The sequence below is a fragment of the Anguilla anguilla genome, chromosome 2 (genome assembly GCF_013347855.1).
Source record: "Anguilla anguilla isolate fAngAng1 chromosome 2, fAngAng1.pri, whole genome shotgun sequence".
Lineage (NCBI taxonomy): Eukaryota > Metazoa > Chordata > Actinopteri > Anguilliformes > Anguillidae > Anguilla > Anguilla anguilla.
The window spans coordinates 1,420,964-1,443,129 of NC_049202.1; the positions used below are offsets into that span (position 1 = coordinate 1,420,964).

Genomic DNA, 22,166 nt, shown 5'->3' on the forward strand with positions numbered 1-22,166 from the left:
ATGGACTTGGCCCATTTGGTGAAAGGGATTCTCAGTTGTAAAATGGTGAGGGCAGCTCAGAGCCGATTCTGAGAATCCTTTCTAACCCAAGGCAGTCTAGATGTTGGCTATTTTCATGTATACACTCTTTAAGATTAATACATTTTCATGTTACCTTTGTATCGTTTTTTTTTTTGGAGGCACCATATTGTGTTCAGTGTCAATCACACAAGCTGCTTGCATTTTTGTAGTGTACAATTTTAATAGCTGCGGAGATGCATCATACACAAAACGCATACAACAAACCCAATACACAATGAGAATTATTGCTAGAGTAGTCTTTCCACCAACAATACACAACCCTCAAAAATAAATAAAATACTTGTACCAGTACCGAAAAAACATGACTACTGCAAAATTATGAAATAAAAAGTGCTGGTTCTTTGGATGCTCCAAAGAGATATCAGATAAGCATACAGTAGGCTAATCATTAAATTGTTCTTATAGCATCTGTAACAGCAAGGTCTTGCTCGGCGACAGAAGCCTGGCGTGTGTGGGAGACTGTGCTTGGGAGCTTACGCTGCAGAAGCACAGTAGCGCATGTCATGGCTATTGAGATGCTTGATGCGTTAGGCTCTGCAATGAGGCTCAATTATTACCGTTAATAATTCTATCATTCAGATGAACTTCAGATATGCACTGATGCACGGATGAGTGAGATATTCTCTCAACAAGGAGTTGGAGACCTGGATGCAGTCCCCACTTGTCCTTCCCTTTGACTGGCAGATTAAAATGAAGCGTTCATTGTTTTCTTCACAAACACAGTTTGGCAATCTCAGGAACCATAAAATGCAACTTGGCAAGCTGCACTTGTGAGGAATAAACCAAACACTTGCATTTCATTCGGAGTCAAAGTTAAGGACAAATGTTGGTTGAATCCAGGCCAGACTGTTGTTCTGAAAGACATTTTAATAGCGTCTCAAAAATACTGACATATTGGGAAATAGTTGGCTAATATCAGCTGAACTCCAACATACATTTACAGTAGTGTATCGGTGTCAATGCTTGTCGGAGGGGCACAGTGAGAAATGTTTTTATTCAATGGTTTACTCTAAGTTTGAGAGACATTAACTGAATAATGATCTGCATTTAACACTGACCATTGACAGTTCTTGTCCTAAACATAAAATAACAGAAATATGTTTCAGAAATACATACCATTAGCAGAAAATCTTTACCAACAAAACTTAACTTTTACAGAAGACAAAACAAATAGCCGGTACCTGTGAAGTGAGAAGAATCGGGGGTCAGTATTCAATGAACAGTTCAATCAAACCTCATAAGGAAAGAGCTCAGCTGGAACAAACTCACCCTGCACACAGGAACCCAGCCCCACATCTGAGTGGGAAAATAACCTTTATAAAATTATATTATAACTGCTGCAGCCCTGTAACTATATGTAATGGGCGGAGTAGAACCAACACCATTAAATATATACTGGGAGCAGGACAATGAAGCAGCCACCGTTTGTATACACACATATATAGCCCCATTGTGTACTGCTGTAAATCACATATACAGCCCCATTGTGTACTACTGTAAATCACATATACAGCCCCATTGTGTACTACTGTAAATTTTCAAGTTTGTCCTTATGGTCAAATACACAGGTCATAACATCCAAAGATTTCTATTCTGCTATACTTAAATAAGGCCAAAATAAAAATTAAACAAGGCTACAGAGCAGTCTCACAGTCCCAAACAAATCTTTGTCTGCTTTCATACTTTTTTTTTTTGCATAACCACAAAAAAAAACACTTCAAACCATTCTCAGGAATGAATGCACAACTTAACTCTACATATTTTAAGTGGCATGGGTGTCCTTATGTAAACCTTCACTCCTGTTCCAGTACATGCTATAACTTGCATTTAAAACATAAATACTTTACACAATTGAAAAAATGCTAACATTACATTTGAAAATAAACATATTTCTATTAGAGGGATATGCAGACACATCTTCCCCTACTGTAAGTTTACTGTTTGTTTGTATATGGGATTTGCTTACGAGGTTTGTACAATATCCAGTTGAGTTGTAAACTTTGGGAAGTTATCAAGTTTATAATTCCTTTGCTCAGTACATCAGTGATGTCACATCACTGGCACCCAAGCGAAACGGCTCAAACTTCAACAGGGAAAATGTCGCAAATGAAGGAATTACAATATATAACACTGAAAATATATTGGCAATGAGAATGTGTAATATCCCATATTTTGGCATCATCTGAACAAAGTAACACGTTGCTATTAGTCATTTTTAGAATCATCAAAATTAATCGTTTTAAAAAATAATAAGCTGTGATCTAGTAGAACTGTCACCAGACAATACAAATATAAAATAAAAAAGGGAAATTCCTGCAAAGCAGTTGTTTCGAAAATGCACAATGAACAACGGATGATTCGTTTTTACGTGTCAACACTGGTCTATCGGCAACACCGATACAATACAAAGGAATGCTACAGCATTTTGCTTTGCGCTAGTTTAGCTTACTGCAGTTAAACAGCAAGCTGAATTTCCACGTTCTGTCTCGTGCAAGAAAAGATGAAGGGAAAAAAAAAAACAATGCTATAGTTTTTGAAAATACCATAACATCGTGTTTATACTTTTTGTCTGCACTAAAAAAATTACAGTCTACAAGGAAAAGCCTTATTTTTCCTTTTAAAATTTCCCTTGTTTATAATATGTGGTATATCTCATCTTGGAAAAGGTGGAGAACCAGGAGCTGTAAACAGTTCCTGTGACTTTTCATATCCTTTCAAATGTCAAGACCTTAATAGAATCATTAATAACCGCAATGGCAGAAAAATTAGCTTTAATACACGTATGCAATTTGTTCCGAGTTCTACACTTTCACTGAGGTCATATCAGGGCCTATGAAAAGTACATAGGTGGGGTGGGGGTGAGTAGGAATGTCATTTTTAATCTTTTTATTTTTTATTTCGTTGCTATACCCTGAATTGGAGATCTAAAAAGTCCTCCTCTTTCATGACATCTGTTTACGAAGAGGACAGGCAGGAGCTGGAAACAGAACGTCACGGTACATGGCTGATGAGCGTTTGTATGTAATCCCTTCACTCAGGCCGCTGGGAGAGCAGTCGGACTGGCGTGTCGCTGAGGACACCCCGACAGCCTCCGGCATCGCCAGGACCGAACCGGGACGGGTCAGTTCAGTAGCACGTTAGTATTGCAAATAACAAAATCACCGCAAGAACTAGACGAGCCCACAGAACCAGCAACTTTATACACGAGGGGGGGGGCGCCAGCTGCCACTCAACTCCAACTTGCACAGGCTCTCCGCACCACCCACAAGGACCCCCCCCCCCCCCCCCTCCCCGTGCAGGACAGGGGGGCAAGCAGAGCTAGCTAACCAATCAGCCTCCTCATGAAGGTGGGTTTGGAGAAGGGCCAGCCGTACTCGTTGGGCACGGGCCCGTTGACGTTGCACTCGAAGAAGGAGAACATGGGGAACCAGATGCGCGCCCGCCGGCTCTGCTGGTAGGCCCGCGTGTTGGCCAGCGTGTGGTAGTACAGGAAGAGTCTCGTAGTGATGTAGAAGGCGATGAAGACGTCGATCGAGTAGTGTTCGTGGGCGGCCAGGATGAAGAAGATTCCGAACAAGTTCAAAACCCAGGACAGGGTGTGAATGAAGTTCCAGGTCCTTGGTGTGTCTGTTGAAGAAGGACAAAGATATCAAGACCATATCTTCAAATTGGAGAAATACTGGGGTAGATGATCTGCAAGCATTGGAAGTGGTTCTGTGACACATATATAAATACATGCTAAAAACTACACATTACATATAGGCCACAATTTTAGGAACACAGTCAGTTAAATCAGACAGTCAAATGTCATCCACCCAGAATTAGTAGACATTGGCCTTCCTTCTAAATCCATTAACCATTGTAACTCAGTTACAACCCCATAACTGAGTTACAACATTTTTAGTTGCTTTAGGAGAAATGGTTGATGTGTAACTGCATTTGTCATGGTTATATTCAGACACATATAACCATTGGTCGTTATGAATTTAAAGGCCTAACTGAAGCAAGATTAACCGATGACCACCAGCACTCTGAAGATCACATAACGAGTGCACAGTCTAGACCGCGGTTTTGAGCAGGTCTAGTGCCAGCTGGCAGAAAGCTCTGTTTTCGTCTCGCCGTCCGAACTGTGTGCAGTTCTGCTGAAGGACGTCTGATGGCAGCACAGGAGCAAGAACCCGCCGAGATGTTTCCTTCACAGCGATGCGCTTTCTAAACGAGCCATCTGTGCTTTTAAACAGCGTCGCTTTAATGGAATTAAGCACAATCAAGCGTGACATAACATTCTAAGAGGCAGGGCATTCCGACATATGTCAAGCAGCTAAAAGCCACGCTATAAAAATAAAAAAAAAGATTAGGCATTAAGAAGCGCATGAGGAAAACAGAAGCCATGCGCTTGTTTGCACAGGAGGTGCCCTATCCCACGGTTAATCAGCTTTTATTTGCACACTATCCATTTCTGCCACCGGATATTTGCTAAAGAAATTCAGGTCTGTGCCCCTCCCTAAAATCTACAATCGCACTCCACTGCTGCAGAGCTGAACCCATCACCGCCGCGTTTCAAGCCCAGCTGCTGGACCCACAGGCCACAGTGTAAAAGCACTGAAAACCTCAGGTGTTAGATGTTCATGTTTCTCAGTGCTGCATCTCCCCCCCCATTCCCCACTCACACTCAATAACATGGTCTCCCCCACTCCTCCCCCCTCCCCACTCACACTCGGTCCGCCCCTCCCCCCCCAGCCCCCCACTCACACTCGGTCACAAAGAAGTTGAGCATGGTGAGCACGACGGTGTGGCCGCTGAACATGTAGTCCCCGCAGGTGTGCACGCCCGTCAGGGTCATCCCGAATCCGCTCCAGATGGCCACCGCGCGCCGGAGCTTGGCCCACATGTCGCCGTATATCTGGGGGGGGGGGGGGACAGGCGGCCGTTAAAGACAATTTGGTATGTCTAGTTATTACACCCAACCCAGGGCAGCAATATCTACTAATCCGAGAGTAAACACGTACGCACGCACGCAAGCGCAAGCACACACACACACACACCTGCAGGCATGCACGCATACGCACACACACACACACACACCCGCACCCGCAGGCATGCACGCATACGCACACGCACACACACACGCACACACACACACACACACACACGTCTTCTGAAGGGCTTGCTGCTTCTCGTCCACCCTTGGGTGCCCCAGTGTGAAGCAGCACGGTTACTGCAGGACTGCACTTCATGTGCCCGCAGCGTACTCCCACACTCCCACACAGTCAGACAGAGCAGACATTCTTCTGCAGCGAGATATGGCTGGAGCCCTCTCTGGGTGACGCAACCACCGCCCAGTCCTGCAGGGCCTGCGCGGTCAGCACAGTCAAGGTCACATTCCAGGCTGTGAGGCGTGTAACTGCACAAAGGACTAGTGCTGCCCTCACCAGTTAGGAGGCCCCGCTCGGCTCAGTGGTTTGGGGTATAATGCTGAGGTACAGTCTCACCAGCAGGTCAGATTTACGGTAATGCTGAGGTACAGTCTCACCAGCAGGTCAGAGTTACGGTAATGCTGTGGTACAGTCTCACCAGCAGGTCAGAGTTACGGTAATGCTGTGGTACAGTCTCACCAGCAGGACACCGTTACGGTAATGCTGAGGTGCAGTCTCACCAGCAGGTCACCGTTACGGTAATGCTGAGGTGCAGTCTCACCAGCAGGTCAGAGTTACGGTAATGCTGAGGTACAGTCTCACCAGCAGGTCACCGTTACGGTAATGCTGAGGTGCAGTCTCACCAGCAGGTCACCGTTACGGTAATGCTGAGGTACAGTCTCACCAGCAGGTCACCGTTACGGTAATGCTGAGGTACAGTCTCACCAGCAGGTCACCGTTACACTCCGCCCCGGCGTGCGAAGCCTCACCTTTCCCGAGCACTGCAGGTGCTGCCCCGGCACGGACAGGGAGGTGACGAACATGGTGACGCAGCGCAGCATGAACACCGTGCCCATGAGACTGCAGAGCCGCCGCAGCAGGATGGACCTGGAACAGACGCACATACGCACGGCTCAGCGTTGGGCGGACCTCCTCCTCACATATAAAAGTGACACTACAGTGGGCTTCGGTAGGGAATCCCGGACACTTTTCACCCACCGTATAAGACGTCCCCGCGCGCTAACGCTACCTGTGTTTGTGCAGCAGTGCGCGCTAACACTACCTGTGTTTGTGCAGCAGTGCGCGCTAATGCTACCTGTGTTTGTGCAGCAGTGCGCGCTAACGCTACCTGTGTTTGTGCAGCAGTGAGCGCTAATGCTACCTGTGTTTGTGCAGCAGTGCGTGCTAACGCTACCTGTGTTTGTGCAGCAGTGCGCCGCGCGCTAACGCTACCTGTGTTTGTGCAGCAGTGAGCGCTAACACTACCTGTGTTTGTGCAGCAGTGCGCGCTAACGCTACCTGTGTTTGTGCAGCGGTGCACGCTAACACTACCTGTGTTTGTGCAGCAGTGAGCGCTAACGCTACCTGTGTTTGTGCAGCAGTGAGCGCTAACACTACCTGTGTTTGTGCAGCAGTGCGCGCTAACGCTACCTGTGTTTGTGCAGCGGTGCACGCTAACACTACCTGTGTTTGTGCAGCAGTGAGCGCTAACGCTACCTGTGTTTGTGCAGCAGTGCACGCTAACGCTACCTGTGTTTGTGCAGCAGTGCGCGCTAACGCTACCTGTGTTTGTGCAGCAGTGCGCGCTAACGCTACCTGTGTTTGTGGAGCAGTGCGCTGCACGCTAATGCTACCTGTGTTTGTGGAGCAGTGCGCTGCGCGCTAACGCTACATGTGTTTGTGGAGCAGTGCGCCGTGCGCTAACGCTACCTGTGTTTGTGGAGCAGTGCGCCACGTGCTAACGCTACCTGTGTTTGTGGAGCAGTGCGCCGCGTGCTAACGCTACCTGTGTTTGTGGAGCAGTGCGCGCTAACGCTACCTGTGTTTGTGGAGCAGTGCGCCGCGCGCTAACGCTACCTGTGTTTGTGGAGCAGTGCGCCGCGTGCTAACGCTACCTGTGTTTGTGGAGCAGTGCGACGCGCGCTAACGCTACCTGTGTTTGTGGAGCAGTGCGACGCGCGGTAACGCTACCTGTGTTTGTGCAGCAGCAGAACCAGCAGCCAGATGTTGCAGAGGATCACGCCGCAGGCCTCGGCCATGGCGAAGGCCCACGGTATCCTGGGAACGCTGCCAAGAGAGCAGAGACACGCCTTTAAACCTCTTAGGACAGATACGTGCGCTTTTAAAATCCGCTCCAGTTTAGCCTCTCTCCACCCTGAATACCAGCGGAACTCAAGGCCACTCGCGAGCACGTTTAACACGGCGGCCTTTCATAAGCAGGCCCCGCCGTGGACAGACACAGACGCACTCTGGACCACGGCCCAGCGAGGTGGCGTTTCCCTCTGGGTTAGCCAACGCGACCCAGTTTCCACCGACAACAGACACGCCCGTCTTTCCTTCGCTGAGAACTATTCGGTCATGACGATTTAGCGAAGAGCGCAGCGAGCTGCTTCTGATAGGCCATCCTCAGCGCTTCGCGGGCAGATTCCGTGGCGCCGTGGTGAACCGTCACCGTGGGTACCGCAGATGTTTCGAGCGCTCGTCCGGGGAGCCGGGCGCTGCTCTCGTAGCGATCTGGTTGGGCTGGTTTGGCGTCCGTTTGTTTGTCATGAGATCCTGTTCAGCTCCGTTTCGTTTCGTTTCGATGTGCCCAGCAATTAATTAATTGCCCCTCGAGGATAAATAAAGTTTATTAAATTGAATTGAGTTTCCTCAAACCTCTCCCTTGCCCTAAGCGAACAAGCCACAAGGCTGCAGAAAATGACTGATTGGCCTGGCCTGTACGGTCCACTTCCATCCAAATTGAGTATGTTACTCTGTGTGCAGTGCTGGGGTGGAATGTGAACAGCACAGAGGGCCGCAGGACCTGACCGATAGATGCTTTATGAGCCAAAAAAAGTTAATAAAATAATTAGTAAATCATTTGTGCATTATTGCATTATGTACAGGCAAATAATTTATGCCTTATTTGGCTGTTTTACAGAAACAAGATACTGTTTTGAATGCAGCTAAATCTAGGTGTGACTATTTACAGATGCTTCAGGCAACTGGCAATGCAAAAACAAAAACTCATTTTCATTTGGCCTGCTTTTAAATGATACGAGTCTTTCACTGCTGCTGGACAGCAGTTTATTTCTGAGTAACCACTGGAATTACAATATACTCCACCAGAATACTGCTGGTGCTCCATTCCATCTCGGTTTACTTATTTTATTTCACTGAAAGAATAATAACAATGATCGTAAAAATTTGTTAAAGAGGAGATATTAGCAAATGTATGGATGTTCACTAAACCACTGACAGCTGGCAACACTTAAAGATTTAATAAATAACATTAAAATCCATGTAAATTCCAGACGCAGATGGCCATGGTCCTCCACTAAGTGTCATTGTTTTTCTTCAGGATACAGAATGGAGGGGCATGGGGGAACAAGAGTCTGCCTGTCTTTCACGAGAGTCGGTAGTTAATTCCCTTAAATCCATTACCTTCCCTAATTTGATTTGAGAGTCTGGTCGGACCGCAGAGTAGCAGTGTCCCATTCCGTGCGCGTGCCTGGCTGACCACTAGAGGGAGGACCAAGCCAGAGTCTGTCTGCTCTGAACTTATCTCTCAGTTTCTATCGCAGCTCTTTTATTTACGTAGGGAGCTGCAGTGAGGCCAAAGTTGGCAAGTTATCTTTCACAGTGTCGAGTGGGGGGAAAAGAAAATTCTACCCACAAATAAACACGATTATCTATTTGCAACCCGCTTTACTTCCTTCTGATGAGTCTGCAACACTACAATCTCTTCAGGGTCACGCTTTTTAGAAAATAAACCCTTTCACATTATTCACAAAGACAAGGTGTGTGAATAATGTTTTAAAGTGAATAAACTTTGAAGCAGGGAGCTCAATTTTCAACCATAAATCTGGATGACCTCAACAGTTAAAAAAACAATCTGACCTACTACCTGTTTTAACTTGAATTTACTTCACTTGTTATTTTTTTAAACATCCAACTCTCAAATATCTACATTAAATAGTCTAGTACATAAAACATTAATTCAGGGGTGCTGCTGGGTGGCTCATCCTGTTAAGCCACTGTTCTTATGCGTGCTCCATGGTCCGCTATCGAATCCACACCTCAGCCAGCAGCTCAAAGAGACAACACACACCTGGCTCAATACACTCATCACCCGGAGAAGGGACGGTTTCTGTTGGCTGGGACGACGGTATCTCATCGCACACCAGTGACCCCTGCTGGTCATCGCACACCAGTGACCCCTGCTGGTTAATCAGGTGCTCATGTGTCAGTCCGTTGAGCTGCACACGGAGGGAGAGACTTTCTCCGTCTTCCTTATGTAGCTTAGCATCACAGCACAGAATTTCAAACTGGGGTGCGATGCGAAGCGACGGCTGACGTCACATGCTTCACAGGAGAGCTCATCTGCACCATCCCAAATCAGCGACAGAGCTCACAGCAAAGAGTAGCAATGAATTACAATTGGCTTTTCAACCTAAGAAGAAAAGACTACCATTCACAACAGGTGATATGTTATTTACAGCATATCTCCAGCTGATGTCCAGCAGATGGACTCGATTTGAAACACTAACTTTTAACGTTCAACTTCTACCGGGAGTTCAGCCATATCTGGGACACATTAGAGGCCAAATTAAGCTTCATTTTGCAACCCACTTAGATTTTTATGCAAGCATGTTCTGTGCCAGAGGCATTTAGCTGCCCCACAGAACCCAAACAGAATGACCTGGTACATCACAACCCTGAGCTCCAGCAGCAGTGGACTGTGCTTTCTACATGAAGGCTTTCTGTACATGAGCTACACTGACTCTGAGAGCGCGTGTGAGGGACCCCAGGCCCCGGGGAAAGGGCCGAAGCGCCTGGTGTCGCCGCACCGCCATACCGCCGCACCGCGTACCGCCGCACCGCGTACCTGTCCAGGAAGATGTCGGGCAGGGGCGGGTAGGTGCGCATGTCGGGCACGCGCTCGTGCACGATCACCATGACGAAGGAGGTGAAGCCGAAGACGAAGACCACGTAGACGGAGCTCAGCACGGTCTTCCAGTACTCCGGGTCCAGGCGCCGCGCGTGCTGCTTGCACTTGCCGTTGGTGTACTGGTGGAAGGGCTCCCCCTGCAGGCCGCCGCCGCCGCCACCGTCGCAGTCCCGCCCGGAGTCGCCGTTACGCAGCCAGTCGCCGGGCGGCGTGTGCCCGTCGCAGCCCAGCCCCAGGTCCTCCAGCACGTCGCTGTTCTGCTTCTGCAGCTGCCGCAGCGACACCATCAGCCGCTTGATGTCGCCCAGGACCTTGAGCTCCAGCGGCGGCGAGCGCAGGTCGTACTCGGTCAGCGTCAGCAGGCTGGTGCCGTCCAGCCGGTGCTTGTTGCACAGCAGGTCCACGTAGTCGCAGAACCCCTCCTCCTTCAGCCACCGGGCCACGTGCTTCGGGGTCCACCGACGCACGCTCACCTGAGTCCCTGCCATTTCTGCTCACGCTACCTGGAAAAGAGGCAGGAGACACGCATTGGGGCCGCCTTCTCTGTCGATTCGGCATTGCAATATAGTTTAAGCTCTCCTTTCTTTAACCATCCCTATGAAGAGTAGGTTTTTTTTTTCTAAATTCAGTCAGCGTTCAAAAAAGTGAGTGTTCTAGAACTCCGTTGCTTTCAGTTGCCAGCAGTGATTGTGACATCAGCAGTAGAATGTTCAGTTAAGAACACTCTAACCACATATGTGATCTTACACTGTAAAAGGGTAGTGAAATACCATTTGTTTATTTGGACAGATACCAGCCTAATTTGCCCCACCCCTCCCCCCACCCCAGTGGTGTGCACTTATATTAAAATATTGTCACAGAGGTAAATTCTCTCGGTGTTGCTTCACATAGTTTAAAACAACATTCAAAACATTTACAAATTAACGCATGTTGAAACACCAGGACACCACACTGTGTTCCTTTTTAAATTTACCGTAAGTTCAGTTTCATTTTATCCAGGTTTTGTTGAAAAAGGTGGCCATTAGCCTATTAAATGAGGAATATTAATAAAAGTAGGCCTATGTGCAACTTTTCAACAGACTCAAATGCAGATAAATGGCGTGAAAATACTTGCAAATCCACATCCTCCTTTGTATTTCAGAAGCCCTTGCCATTTTCACTTTTAGTTCTGGCAATTTTATTGCTAACATAAAAAACAACCTACTTTAATTCTGTAAAGCACTTGTAAAAGCATTACACTATGGTGGACAGATAGAGGCGTTGGCTGTCTGGAAAAACAGCATCGGGAGCCGATTTGTGGAAATGTTGAAGCAGTAATTTTCAGAATGGAACAGACCTGATTACTGTAAATGGAATGAAGAAAAAAAAAGCTGAAATTGTATGCTTTGCCAGTGTATAATTATTCTTATGGTCACTGTTTATTGCTATGGTAACACAACAGTACAAAAACAAGATTATGTCCCTATATCTGCACTTAGCCTACATGCAATTTTGAAGGTTCAATGTTCAATTTATTCCAAACATCTCACTGACCTTCTAAATTAGTAAAATATGAAAAGTAAATGCACAAAAATGGCAGCTATCATCTCCCCTCAACAAATAAACATGCTCCCACAAACCCGAGACAAGTCTTGCGCTAGAAAGCCAAGTCTGTATCACACTGCTATTGTAATAAAACAGCTACACTTTCAGCTCGACTGTAAATAACAGTGCAAAACAAAACCGTTTTGTGGAGAAAGTATTTAACACCCCCCTTGTTTGCTGCATTAGCCAGCGCTGATATTCTGCAAATTGAAATGCCAATCGGCCCCGTGTTCACAGCAGTATTGCCAAGGAGGAACAACAACGGTCAGACAACTCCTTAAGCAGCGCTTTCCCCTGACGAGCCAGACTACTACTTTGCTCTGAATCAGCAATACGCACATTGCGCTGTTGCACCACTATTTCAACATGTGATTTTAGTTCTCTCCCTAACTCATGAATCACTCTACATAACTCATTTTAAAGAACAACTTTCTAAAGATCAGATTACCGTTGACATTAGCTGAGTTACAAACTGTAAGATTTTTTTTTTTTTTTTACAAATTGTCAGAGTCGTGTCAATTTTGAGAAATTAATTTGTCAAATTAGCGCATTTCAAGACAGGATTTTTCAAACTAGGTCATTTAGGTTCAAATGACACAAGTCATTACATGCGCGCGTAAACACGTCAAGCACTTTACCTGACTGAGAAGTTATTACCTCTTCCGATCTGACAGCTTTAATAGACCCCGTCCTGCTTTCCTTTGCATTGGACACCTTACTGTGGGAAGAGCAGGGGAACGTCAGCAGCACCGCGCGTGCGTTTCCGTGCGCGAGAGCTGCCCTCCCGCTGGATGCGCTTTAGCGGTAACTCGGCTTCCAGCGCTTTGACGGTAATTCTGCTCCCTGTGGCGTCCACTGGCGAAGCAGTGCTGGCGAAGCACAAATTAACCTTAAATGAAGGAACTCGTGCGGGTTTTCGCAACACACAGCCACGCCTCCCAGACGTGTGTGCCTTGGGTTGCCTATCCAGGATGTTCAGGCTTTGCATGAGACGCAAACACCATCGCCGATAGTCGGCATTCACGAAAAACATCTTTATGACACAGAGGCAGACTGTATCACTTCTGGGCACTGTCTTAAAAGATAGGCCTTTAACTACGATATTCTTTAACATCAACCCTAACCCTAACCCCCCCCCCCCCCCCCCCCCCCCCCCACAAAAAAAACCATTTAAGCAAATGACCATGTTCAGAGTGGAGAACTGATCACAAACACTAATTAATCAGTGGACACTTTGGGGAAATGATTAGGATCTCACATTTTATAGTGATTAATCACTGTATCAAAATACAAATGTATTATTTTTTGTAAGCTAATTAGTTAAATCGGGTAGTAAGATCAATTGCTACAATCCCTAGCCAAGTCGATAAAAAAGAAGCATTATTCTTTGCTTGAAAACAAGACAGACACAGCCCACTAGATGATAAGGCTGCTGTTTTCAGACTCTAATGCTTTTAATAGCACAGCCACCACAGTAACTGCCCCTCCAGTCTGCACACCTCCCCCTGGCACCCACATCCCAAAGCAGTGCCCCATCACACTCACATCCCAAAGCACAGTGTCCCCCTCACACCCACATCCCAAAGCACAGTGCTCCCTCACACCCACATCCCAAAGCACAGTATCCCCCTCACACTCACATCCCAAAGCACAGTATCCCCCTCACACCCACATCCCAAAGCAGAGTCCCCCTCACACCCACATCCCAAAACACAGTGTCCCCCTCACACTCACATCCCAAAGCAGTGTCCTCCTCACACCCACATCCCAAAGCACAGAGTCCCCCTCCCACCCACATCCCAAAGCACAGAGTCCCCCTCACACCCACATCCCAAAACACAGTGTCCCCCTCACACTCACATCCCAAAGCAGTGTCCTCCTCACACCCACATCCCAAAGCACAGAGTCCCCCTCCCACCCACATCCCAAAGCACAGAGTCCCCCTCACACCCACATCCCAAAGCACAGTGTCCCCCTCACACCCACATCCCAAAGCACAGTGTCCCCATCACACCCACATCTCAGAAAACAGTGTCCCCCTCACACTCCCGTACTAAAGCAGTGTCCACTGGCAGAACATGCTGCCCTTGGCCCCATGAACCACATTTCTTTCTAATGCTGGGCAAAACAAAAGGATACTTTCACACACAGACACTCTGTTCCCAAGAACGAATGACCTGCTCTAACGCTCAAGGGAAATGACCCAATGAGTCTTAGTTTCCAAGATAAATTTGGTAAACATGTTGAATTTATTTTTTATTTTTAAACTTTGAATTTACAGACTTTATACACTTGCAAAATCATACATCTTTGTACAATTGTACAAAAATCTATGTGTACTGGAATAAGCATGCTTTGTACATCAAATGTATATAGATGAAGGTAACACCTCCATTAGCTTATGCTATGATTATGTACATGGTCGTTAAAAATATTCATAAAAATACAACTATTGGGAAATTGCCACAAGGGAATTGCAACTACATACTACAGTACTATATAGGGTATTAGTTTTAACTATTAGTAAATAATAACAATTATAATTGCTTTTCCTTTAATTCCTTAATCTGCAAAAAAAAGAAAAAAAAAGAAGCAATGCATCTACATGCTGCTACTAAAATCCAGGAATCACTCAGGCTGCCCTAGAATCACGTTTCCAGCACCAGCTCTGGTATCAAAGAAGCAGTAAATCTACCTTTGTTAGTACCCACGGATCAGGCCCTTTCCCTGTAACATATAAGTTCTGAAATCAGGACCCCTGCCCCTTTAATGGCGGCACTAGTCCTTCCTCACCAGCGCTAAAAAAGTGAGGGTTGAATCACTGGGGTGAGATTGTCAATGTACTAAGTCATGTGGAATGACATCACTCATCCTTGCGCAAAACTATGCGATTTACAAACGTGCTTCCTTTTTTAAAACGGACATACGCATAAGTATGCTTCCATTGACTCGTAATTAATATTCTCTCTCGTGCCCGCAAATCTGCATAGTTTCGAACTTCAGCGCGAGGGAACGGAGTGAACCGAGTGTGGAGGGGTTCGTGCCAGGAAAACAGTCACTTGGGGTTGAATCATTTTGTGACAAAATGGGTGTGGTCTTAACACTGAGAGTGAACTGTTACGCTGACTTGGAAAATACATCCATGGGAAGCACCAATATACAGGCAGTTGCGCAATATTTAAAGTTTCTCAACATCTCACTCAGGAACTGCTGGACTGTGCTAATAATGATAGCCTAAACGCCACGGTCATCACAAGTCCAGTAATGTGGCAGGTCGAAGTACTCCCACAGCCAGCAATAAACGCAGGATCAGATTAAAAACAGCTATGGATGCAAGAGTATATTAAAACACCACAGCTCTTTGACTAAGTTTAGTTGCATGAATCTCTGGATAGCCTCAGACCTTTGACATATAATCACAACAATCAGGGCGGGTATTTTTATTACCATGGTGTAATTAATGCAGTGTATCAGTGCACTTTGAAAGGATCAATTATCATATCGTATAATTTAATCTGGACTCTGTACTGATTCGGTTAAGAATATTAGAGCTAAATGTACTTTGAATGGCACATCAGTTGAGACGCACATTTTAAAAGTAACCACTCAGCCATTTACTGACATTACATTAATGCTTATTCTCTCTCTTCAGCTGAGTTAACGTTAAGTAAATAAAAGTACCCAACAGTAGAATGTGGTTCAACAGCAGGTTACGTTGTCCAACTTGTAAAAAATAACTAATATTATCTATCATCGGTACCTTAAAGATAGAACGTTACAATCTAACATTCGCAACATAAGGCTAAAATGACGTATACAAAATCTAACGTTGGCTGCCAAACGTTTTTTTATTATTATTTATTATTACTGAAAAAAGTTTTAGCCAACGGTAAAGAAAAAAGTTAACTCATGTACTGTCTGATAACGTTAGTACAAGCTAGCCGTCTAGCTAGCTAACTGCTGGGACTGTAACAAGCTAGTCTAAATCTCACTATAAACTCGCGTCAAAACAGACAAACACGAGAAGTGATGTCATCATTCATTTGATCGCTTGATGCGAGATGGCTAACTAATAACAAGCCCTTCTGACTTAGTATGGTGTCAAGCTAGATATCTACCTGGCAAGTCAGCTAAGGATAGCTAGGTAGATATTCCGAGCGCCGACAGGAGCTGCAGTACAAACGGAACGGCACGGCAGCAAGCTAACCAACCAACAAGCGAGGCATGGTCTACATCTACTTAGTCTAGTCTACAAATCAACATAAATATTCTTAATCGTACAGAAGATTTAAATGTATCTGTAAACAACCGATAGCCAGTCGGAAAACGGATCTCAGGCACAGCTAGTTAGAACAGCAAAAAAAGTAAAATCATCAGTCATCTATCATGAAAAATCAATGCAGAAATAGCTAGCTAGCTATGAAACACTTACCCGTACAGTTCTCTCATTCGATACAATTTGCAGCTAGACTAGCTAGTTGTTAGATTATTGTAGGTGGATGGCTTCTCACTTGGGCCAGTGAACACTGTCCTGATTTTCCCCGCAGCAGGTCATTCTCCCTCATTGACTTGGCCAGAGCCTGGCAGTAACAAACACGCTCTGAGTTGACAACCCAGCTGCGATAAACAGGAAACTACGTAGCAAAGAAGAAGACTATACAAGAGTCGTCGTGTGTTTGCTGGATAGGTTGCGCGTAATTAAGACAGTGCCCTCTACTGATCGGTAGCAGACCAACACGTGTGTTGTACAGCTACGCGTTCTAATTTAATCGCTTTTTAAATAAACTTGTATATTTTTTTATTTGTATTATAATTACGCAAATCATAAGCGATGGCGTATTCTAAAATATATTCCTTTTTTCATTATCGCAAGGGAAACCCACCAGATCGCTGTTTTATTCTAGCGTCTATGCCACTTTAGCGACATAAAGCGCAATTCTTCTAAATATAACGAGTTGAAAGGATACAACTAAACACGTTTACATTTTATCTAATTGCATTAATGTATGTAGGCTAATTATATGAGTACATGCGTTATCACCATTATACACATATGAGTCCCAGCCGCATCTGGTCCTGTCAGTCATAAAACTGCCTGATCCTAAATAAAACATATCTGCCGACAACGTGAAGGTCAGGAGAAGCGAAGTAAACTTTAAAAAGGAAAATAAAGGGGAGAGTATGTCTACTACCGATAGTTTAGATAATAGCCATTTGTCTAAACGCCTCCAGGGAAGTTGCGATATTACTCCAGAAACACCGTCAGTGAAAGAACTGGAATGCATTTTATACAGCGGTAAAAGTTACATGAACCATGTTGATGAAGTATGGCCAAACCTCTTTCTTGGGGACATGTGAGTAGTACGGTGGATCCTAACTTTTAACATAGCCTAGCTGATCATTTTTGTAAATTTGAGAAACATTAGCTTCGCCTACGGCTCTTCCAAAATGAATCACCATCTTAAAGTGACTATCTTTGCAAATGTTGTGCATAGTGAAATACTCACTGTTAATTTACTTTAAATACGGAAAGATCAAATGTTCTCTATCAGAGTAAAAATGTAGCCTACTCGTTGTTTAACACTGATATGTTTACTGCGTACCCTGTTAGTACAAAAAATGAACATCATGAAAAAAATGCAGTTATTTTTGTCCTTTTGTGTATATGACTGACACCAGGTGTATGGCCCATGACCGACATGGTTTATGGAAACTGGGGATCACGAACGTGCTGAATGCCGCCCACGGGAAAACGCACTGCCAAGGGAGTCATGCTTTCTATGGGACAGCAATGGACTACTATGGCGTGCCTGCTAACGATTTGCCAACCTTTGATATATCACCCTACTTCTACCCGTCCGCAGATTACATCCACGAGGTCCTGAACACTCCCGGAGGTACGTCCAATCGGCACAAATTCAAAAAGATCTAGCTGTCCTCAATCCAGTGCAGTCTATATGTGGGTGCGAGTCCAACGCAAACCAAAGGGGACCATGTCGGGCATGGTGTAATGAGCAAATCTCCCAGTGTCCTTGCATTGTACTGCTCACGCTACTAGTCTCATCCATAGAAAAATGGAGATGTATTCTAACCACTATTCAGTCTTCATTATAATTATATTTAAGGGATAGGCATTAAATGTAAATGCTTTTCAAATGCAGAGCCACGATTTTCCCCAAACCTGATATATCCTTAATTATGCTAGTTCAGCTTGGCACAGTGCCGTGTACATAATGGTGGTTCACGTGACCTTTTGTAAATGTTTCCGTTGAATTCATTGACATTTTTGGTTGGAAGATGCTGGCTATAGCTTCATCTAATGTAACGGTAACATCAAATTCAACCTTATCCTGGTGTAATTTGTGTCAGGAAAGGGGACATTCAGTAGGCCAACGCCAGGTTGCGGATGAAACAAATTACACAGAACTTCAGTACAATTGAGGCTTTTGTTCCCAGCCAGGATCTTTGTCCACTGTGCTGTTGGGGTCAGTAGATCTGCGTCGCTGGTACTGGCCTACCTAATGATCCATCATCGCTTCACATTGCTGGACGCCATCAGAAAAGTGAAGGAAAGCAGGTGGATATTTCCAAACCGAGGATTTCTTAAACAGCTGAGGACTTTGGATATTGCATTACATAAACAGCACTAAATGAAGCGACTCAACTCGAGAACTGTGGGGGGTTTAACAGAAGACATGATATGTGCCGCATATGGATTGGAAGGAATTAGGAGGATTTTAATAGGAAATTATGGTATTTTCTTGCTTCAGAGAAATCCAGGATGAAAGTGTTTGTAGCACACAGGTACTTTGTGTTTGTCACGCAGAATTATTGATGGCAGTATCCTTCCTGTTAATGCAACCTTCATGTAACTAAAGCTCGATATGGAAATGCAGTAAATTTTCACGGTGTTAAACACCACAAAATACATTTCATATATACCGTGTTAATCATTTTACTGGTTTATCAGCACATTGCATACCTACTACATAATATTTATGTAGTAACTATATTCTACCACTAGATGCCGCCAAAGTAATCACATTCGCAGGGAACAGTTTCTGTGTAGTTCCTGTGCAATAAGTTAGTGCAATTAAAATGTAAGGCTGTAGTTCGTATTACTTTTTATCACACACTACACACCCATTCCTTGTCATTTCTTCTCTGCTATATAATGTCTGGTGAGGTCACATGCAGTTCATGTAGTTCAGCAGTAGCCCAAATGGAAAATATCAAGTTAAAAGCTCTGTCAATAATATTTTTTTTTACCAGCAACTCATCTTCCAGGATAGACGCTTATTGAATCTGAACTCCTCTAGGGGGAAATAGTTCTGCTGATGAGCGCTGGAAACTCTTCCCTTCGCGTCCTCTCAGAGAGGGCGAGCGCGGGGCTGTCCGTGCGCTAATTTAGGAACCTGGTCCGCGGCAGAAAGCGAGCACCTGTTCAAAAGGATCAGCGCAAAGCTGGGGGCGAGACGGGCGGCCAGCTCTGACACATCGAAAACACTGAGATTTCATTGATCGGGTCGGAATCCAGCCTTAAAATGGCAGCGTCACCGGAGCACACGCACGGATACCTCTCCGTCAGAGACCTGGAGAACGTTCTGGACACCTGCAAACTGGACCTGACCCAGATAGACGAGGTCTGGCCAAACCTGTACATTGGCAACGTGTGAGTAGGGGGCTGCTTTTCTCTTACGTGCGTGTTATGTGTACACAGGACCGTGGCTGTTAGGCCTCTTTGAACAGGCTCCATTTGTGTATTAATTACAAACATTTAAGGAACAAAATTGAATGTTGCCGATCTGTTTAGTATTACTAGTATTAATTGAGCTGAAGACAAATTAACAGGCTTAGCTACTTCATTTACATCATATAACTGGCACGTTCAGAATCAGACACATACTTAGTGAATTTAAAAACATGTATCTGGTAAGTGTAAAAATGTCGGTTTAATTTCCACATATGCATATCATTAAGTTCTGCTATGTTCCCTCATAAGTGCCAAACACTGTGTCTGTCTTTGTCTGAACAGAGCGATTGCCCAGAACAGGACGGCCCTGCAGAGGCTGGGCATCACTCACATACTGAACGCGGCGCATTCCAAGCAGGGCAGCATCGGGGACCAGCGGTTCTACGGGAGCGGGGTCGTCTACTGCGGGATTCCGGCAGATGACTCCACCCACTTTGACCTAAACGTCTACTTCAAACCTGCCGCGGACTTCATCCACAAAGCGCTGAAGCAGACAGACGGTGAGAGCCTCTGTGCCTCAGACGCACATCGCGTAACAGAGTTAAAACTGTTTTCGTTTTCGGTTTAGCTTTTTCTTGAAGCCAAGCAACCACATTTCATAAGGCGACCCTGATCAGCATTGTTTCCATCAGAGCTGTGCTGTTGTGCAAAGCCATTTCCAAACGAATGCACGTTGACCCTGGGATCCCAGTTTGCTTGCCGTCGTTCGGTCTGTAGCAGGACGATAGAGGACAGGCTTACCTTTCAGACCTGGAGTGCACGTACAGTCATGAACTTTCCTACTTGCGCCTTTCCTCGGGTGAAAGTCAAGCGGACGGACAGTGGAGAATTAATCTGACTGCGCTGGCAGTCCCGCAGAGAGAACTTAAATGAACAAAGCCAGCGAAGTGTAGGGGCTAATTTTAGCACTCAATAGGGAATGTCAGGCCTTCAGAGAAAGCTGGGCAGTCAGCTGTGTTATTAATCAGACTCACTTTACTTCTTCTTCTCCTTCCAGGAAAGATTCTGGTGCACTGCATCATGGGAATGAGTCGGTCTTCCACCCTGGTGCTTGCTTACCTCATGCTGTACCAAAGGCTCCCCCTGTGCAGTGCCATAAAAAGGGTAATTCGGAAAAGAGCCATTTACCCCAACAGGAACTTCCTCGCCCTGCTGCTGGACCTGGACCTTCAGCTGAGGAGAAAGAAGCGGAAAACCTGCCTGATTCTGTAGCGACAGACATTTTCCGCACCACATTCCGGTGGAGTCTCTGAGGCTGTTGAAGGGAGACAGATGCACATGCACACCTTCACACGTTTCAGTCAGGGCAGACACCATTGCAGTAAAGAAGAAGTACAATCATAATAATCAGATAGCTTTGTAGTAAAACCCAAAACAAGACTCAGGCAATAGCTGTAACATTTAACAAACAGCCACTAAATGTCAAGAAAACCTGGTGCCTCCTTGGTTATTATGGTTTCGGTTGCTATGTTTTTTAAATGCTGTCCCCTACTGTGTTTCTGTCATTTGACAGCACTTTTAAAATGCATGATTTTTTAAATTGTTTTCCCTGGGAGCTAAATGTTACCCAATGTGTCATAACACCAAAAATGATGTCACGATTTTAACAAATTCAAATGAACCATCCTGACAGGACACTGAAGCTTGTAAAATTGATAATTCCTTTCTCTGAACCACAGAAACCACACCCAGATAAGTAGGTTTTTAAAAGTCATACCTTTAGTTGTGTGCAGTTGCTGAATTTAGCTGTTTTATTTTTTTAGAAAATTATGTGTAAAATGTTGGATGATACTTGTTTTATTTACTTAGTCTTAACAGTTGCAGTTATGTCATTGTCATTTGTTATCATGAAAAGGTATTAATTTTTTTGAACAGCATTCATTACAGTTTTACCAGTCAGAGGTGAAATAAGCTTCTGCTAAGGACCAGTTGAATTTAGGAATAATATATTTTCTCAAAAAAAATTTTACATTTATTTTTAACCTTAAGTATATCAAAAATATTAACACGGGTATTGTAGTAAAATACGACCAGGAGCTGCTTTCTATCTTCAAAAAGCTTCTTATTCATAATTTCAAAAAGTTAAGACACTGGGACAATCTTGAAAGAATTCAGCTCTGCTCCAGCTATGCCATCTAAACCATTCTTAAAACATCCGAGAAAGCATCTTCTGTTCTGACCAGTCACGTCCCACAGGGTTTTTAAAATCATCATTAAATGAGATATGGAGCATGGTCTTTTCTTCAGCCAAGATTCAAGATTAAATCTGGACCCACAGGACCAGATTTAATGTGCCCCCACGTCCAAGCCCAGGCCTTTAATAGTCTGGCTCACAACTTAAAGATTCATGAGATACAATGTTATCTAAACTGTTGCAGTTCTGTGATCATGCTAGATGATATCACAGTGTATCTAAGCTGTTGCAGTTCTATGGTCATGCTAGATGATATCACTGTGTATCTAAACTGTTGTAGTTCTATGGTCATGCTGGAGGATATCACAATGTATCTACACTGTTGTAGTTTTATGGTCATGCTGGATGACATCTATACACACACACTCAAAAGAGTCAAAAGTGGTGCAAGCCAAATAGACCAACACACTTCTAAACACAGTGTGAAATCTGTTTATAAACTGAGCCACAGCTTAGTGAACTCCAGAGTTTTTTTGAGGATTTTAA

The 22,166-nt window shown here is 44.9% G+C and overlaps 3 protein-coding genes across 7 annotated transcripts; 2 read left to right on the forward strand and 1 right to left on the reverse strand.

Annotated features, from left to right (window-relative positions):
• Nucleotides 1-216: 216 nt before the first annotated feature.
• LOC118221043 (sphingomyelin synthase-related protein 1-like) lies at nt 217-20,352 on the reverse strand. Of its 5 annotated transcripts, XM_035405643.1 has the most exons (7): nt 16,166-16,372; nt 14,429-14,531; nt 10,087-10,652; nt 7,188-7,283; nt 5,987-6,104; nt 4,834-4,984; nt 217-3,708 (listed from the first exon to the last, which is right to left on the reverse strand). In XM_035405643.1, exons 3-7 carry the CDS (start codon nt 10,635-10,637, stop codon nt 3,404-3,406), a joined length of 1,221 nt encoding a protein of 406 aa, XP_035261534.1. In that variant the 5' UTR covers nt 10,638-10,652; nt 14,429-14,531; nt 16,166-16,372; the 3' UTR covers nt 217-3,403. The 5 variants fall into 5 exon arrangements, with proteins under 5 accessions (XP_035261534.1, XP_035261535.1, XP_035261533.1 ...); XM_035405644.1 differs by lacking the exons at nt 14,429-14,531; nt 16,166-16,372 and adding an exon at nt 20,228-20,352; XM_035405642.1 differs by lacking the exon at nt 14,429-14,531 and having other exon boundaries at nt 16,166-16,371.
• On the forward strand, nt 16,719-19,109 carry LOC118221044 (dual specificity protein phosphatase 13-like). Its single transcript, XM_035405648.1, has 3 exons — nt 16,719-17,087; nt 17,413-17,630; nt 18,190-19,109. Exons 1-3 carry the CDS (start codon nt 16,915-16,917, stop codon nt 18,381-18,383), a joined length of 585 nt encoding a protein of 194 aa, XP_035261539.1. The 5' UTR covers nt 16,719-16,914; the 3' UTR covers nt 18,384-19,109.
• Nucleotides 19,255-22,041, forward strand: LOC118221046 (dual specificity protein phosphatase 26-like). Its single transcript, XM_035405650.1, has 3 exons — nt 19,255-19,405; nt 19,769-19,986; nt 20,484-22,041. The coding sequence occupies exons 1-3, from the start codon at nt 19,278-19,280 to the stop codon at nt 20,696-20,698; spliced, it is 561 nt and encodes a 186-aa protein (XP_035261541.1). The 5' UTR covers nt 19,255-19,277; the 3' UTR covers nt 20,699-22,041.
• The last annotated feature ends 125 nt before the right edge of the window (nt 22,042-22,166 follow it).

Bases quoted from the DNA above. Each gene is read 5' to 3' on its own strand.
- LOC118221044 (XM_035405648.1), top strand. From the start codon at position 16,915: ATGTCTACTACCGATAGTTTAGATAATAGCCATTTGTCTAAACGCCTC. The intron at 17,088-17,412 runs GTGAGTAGTACG...GACTGACACCAG, and splicing joins AACCTCTTTCTTGGGGACAT to GTGTATGGCCCATGACCGAC. The intron at 17,631-18,189 runs GTACGTCCAATC...TTTTGTTCCCAG, and splicing joins GGTCCTGAACACTCCCGGAG to CCAGGATCTTTGTCCACTGT.
- LOC118221046 (XM_035405650.1), top strand. From the start codon at position 19,278: ATGGCAGCGTCACCGGAGCACACGCACGGATACCTCTCCGTCAGAGAC. The intron at 19,406-19,768 runs GTGAGTAGGGGG...TTGTCTGAACAG, and splicing joins AACCTGTACATTGGCAACGT to AGCGATTGCCCAGAACAGGA. The intron at 19,987-20,483 runs GTGAGAGCCTCT...TTCTCCTTCCAG, and splicing joins AGCGCTGAAGCAGACAGACG to GAAAGATTCTGGTGCACTGC.
- LOC118221043 (XM_035405644.1), bottom strand. From the start codon at position 10,637: ATGGCAGGGACTCAGGTGAGCGTGCGTCGGTGGACCCCGAAGCACGTG. The intron at 7,284-10,086 runs GTACGCGGTGCG...CTCTCTTGGCAG, and splicing joins CCCGACATCTTCCTGGACAG to CGTTCCCAGGATACCGTGGG. The intron at 4,985-5,986 runs GTGAGGCTTCGC...CCCCCCCCCCAG, and splicing joins ACCTGCAGTGCTCGGGAAAG to ATATACGGCGACATGTGGGC.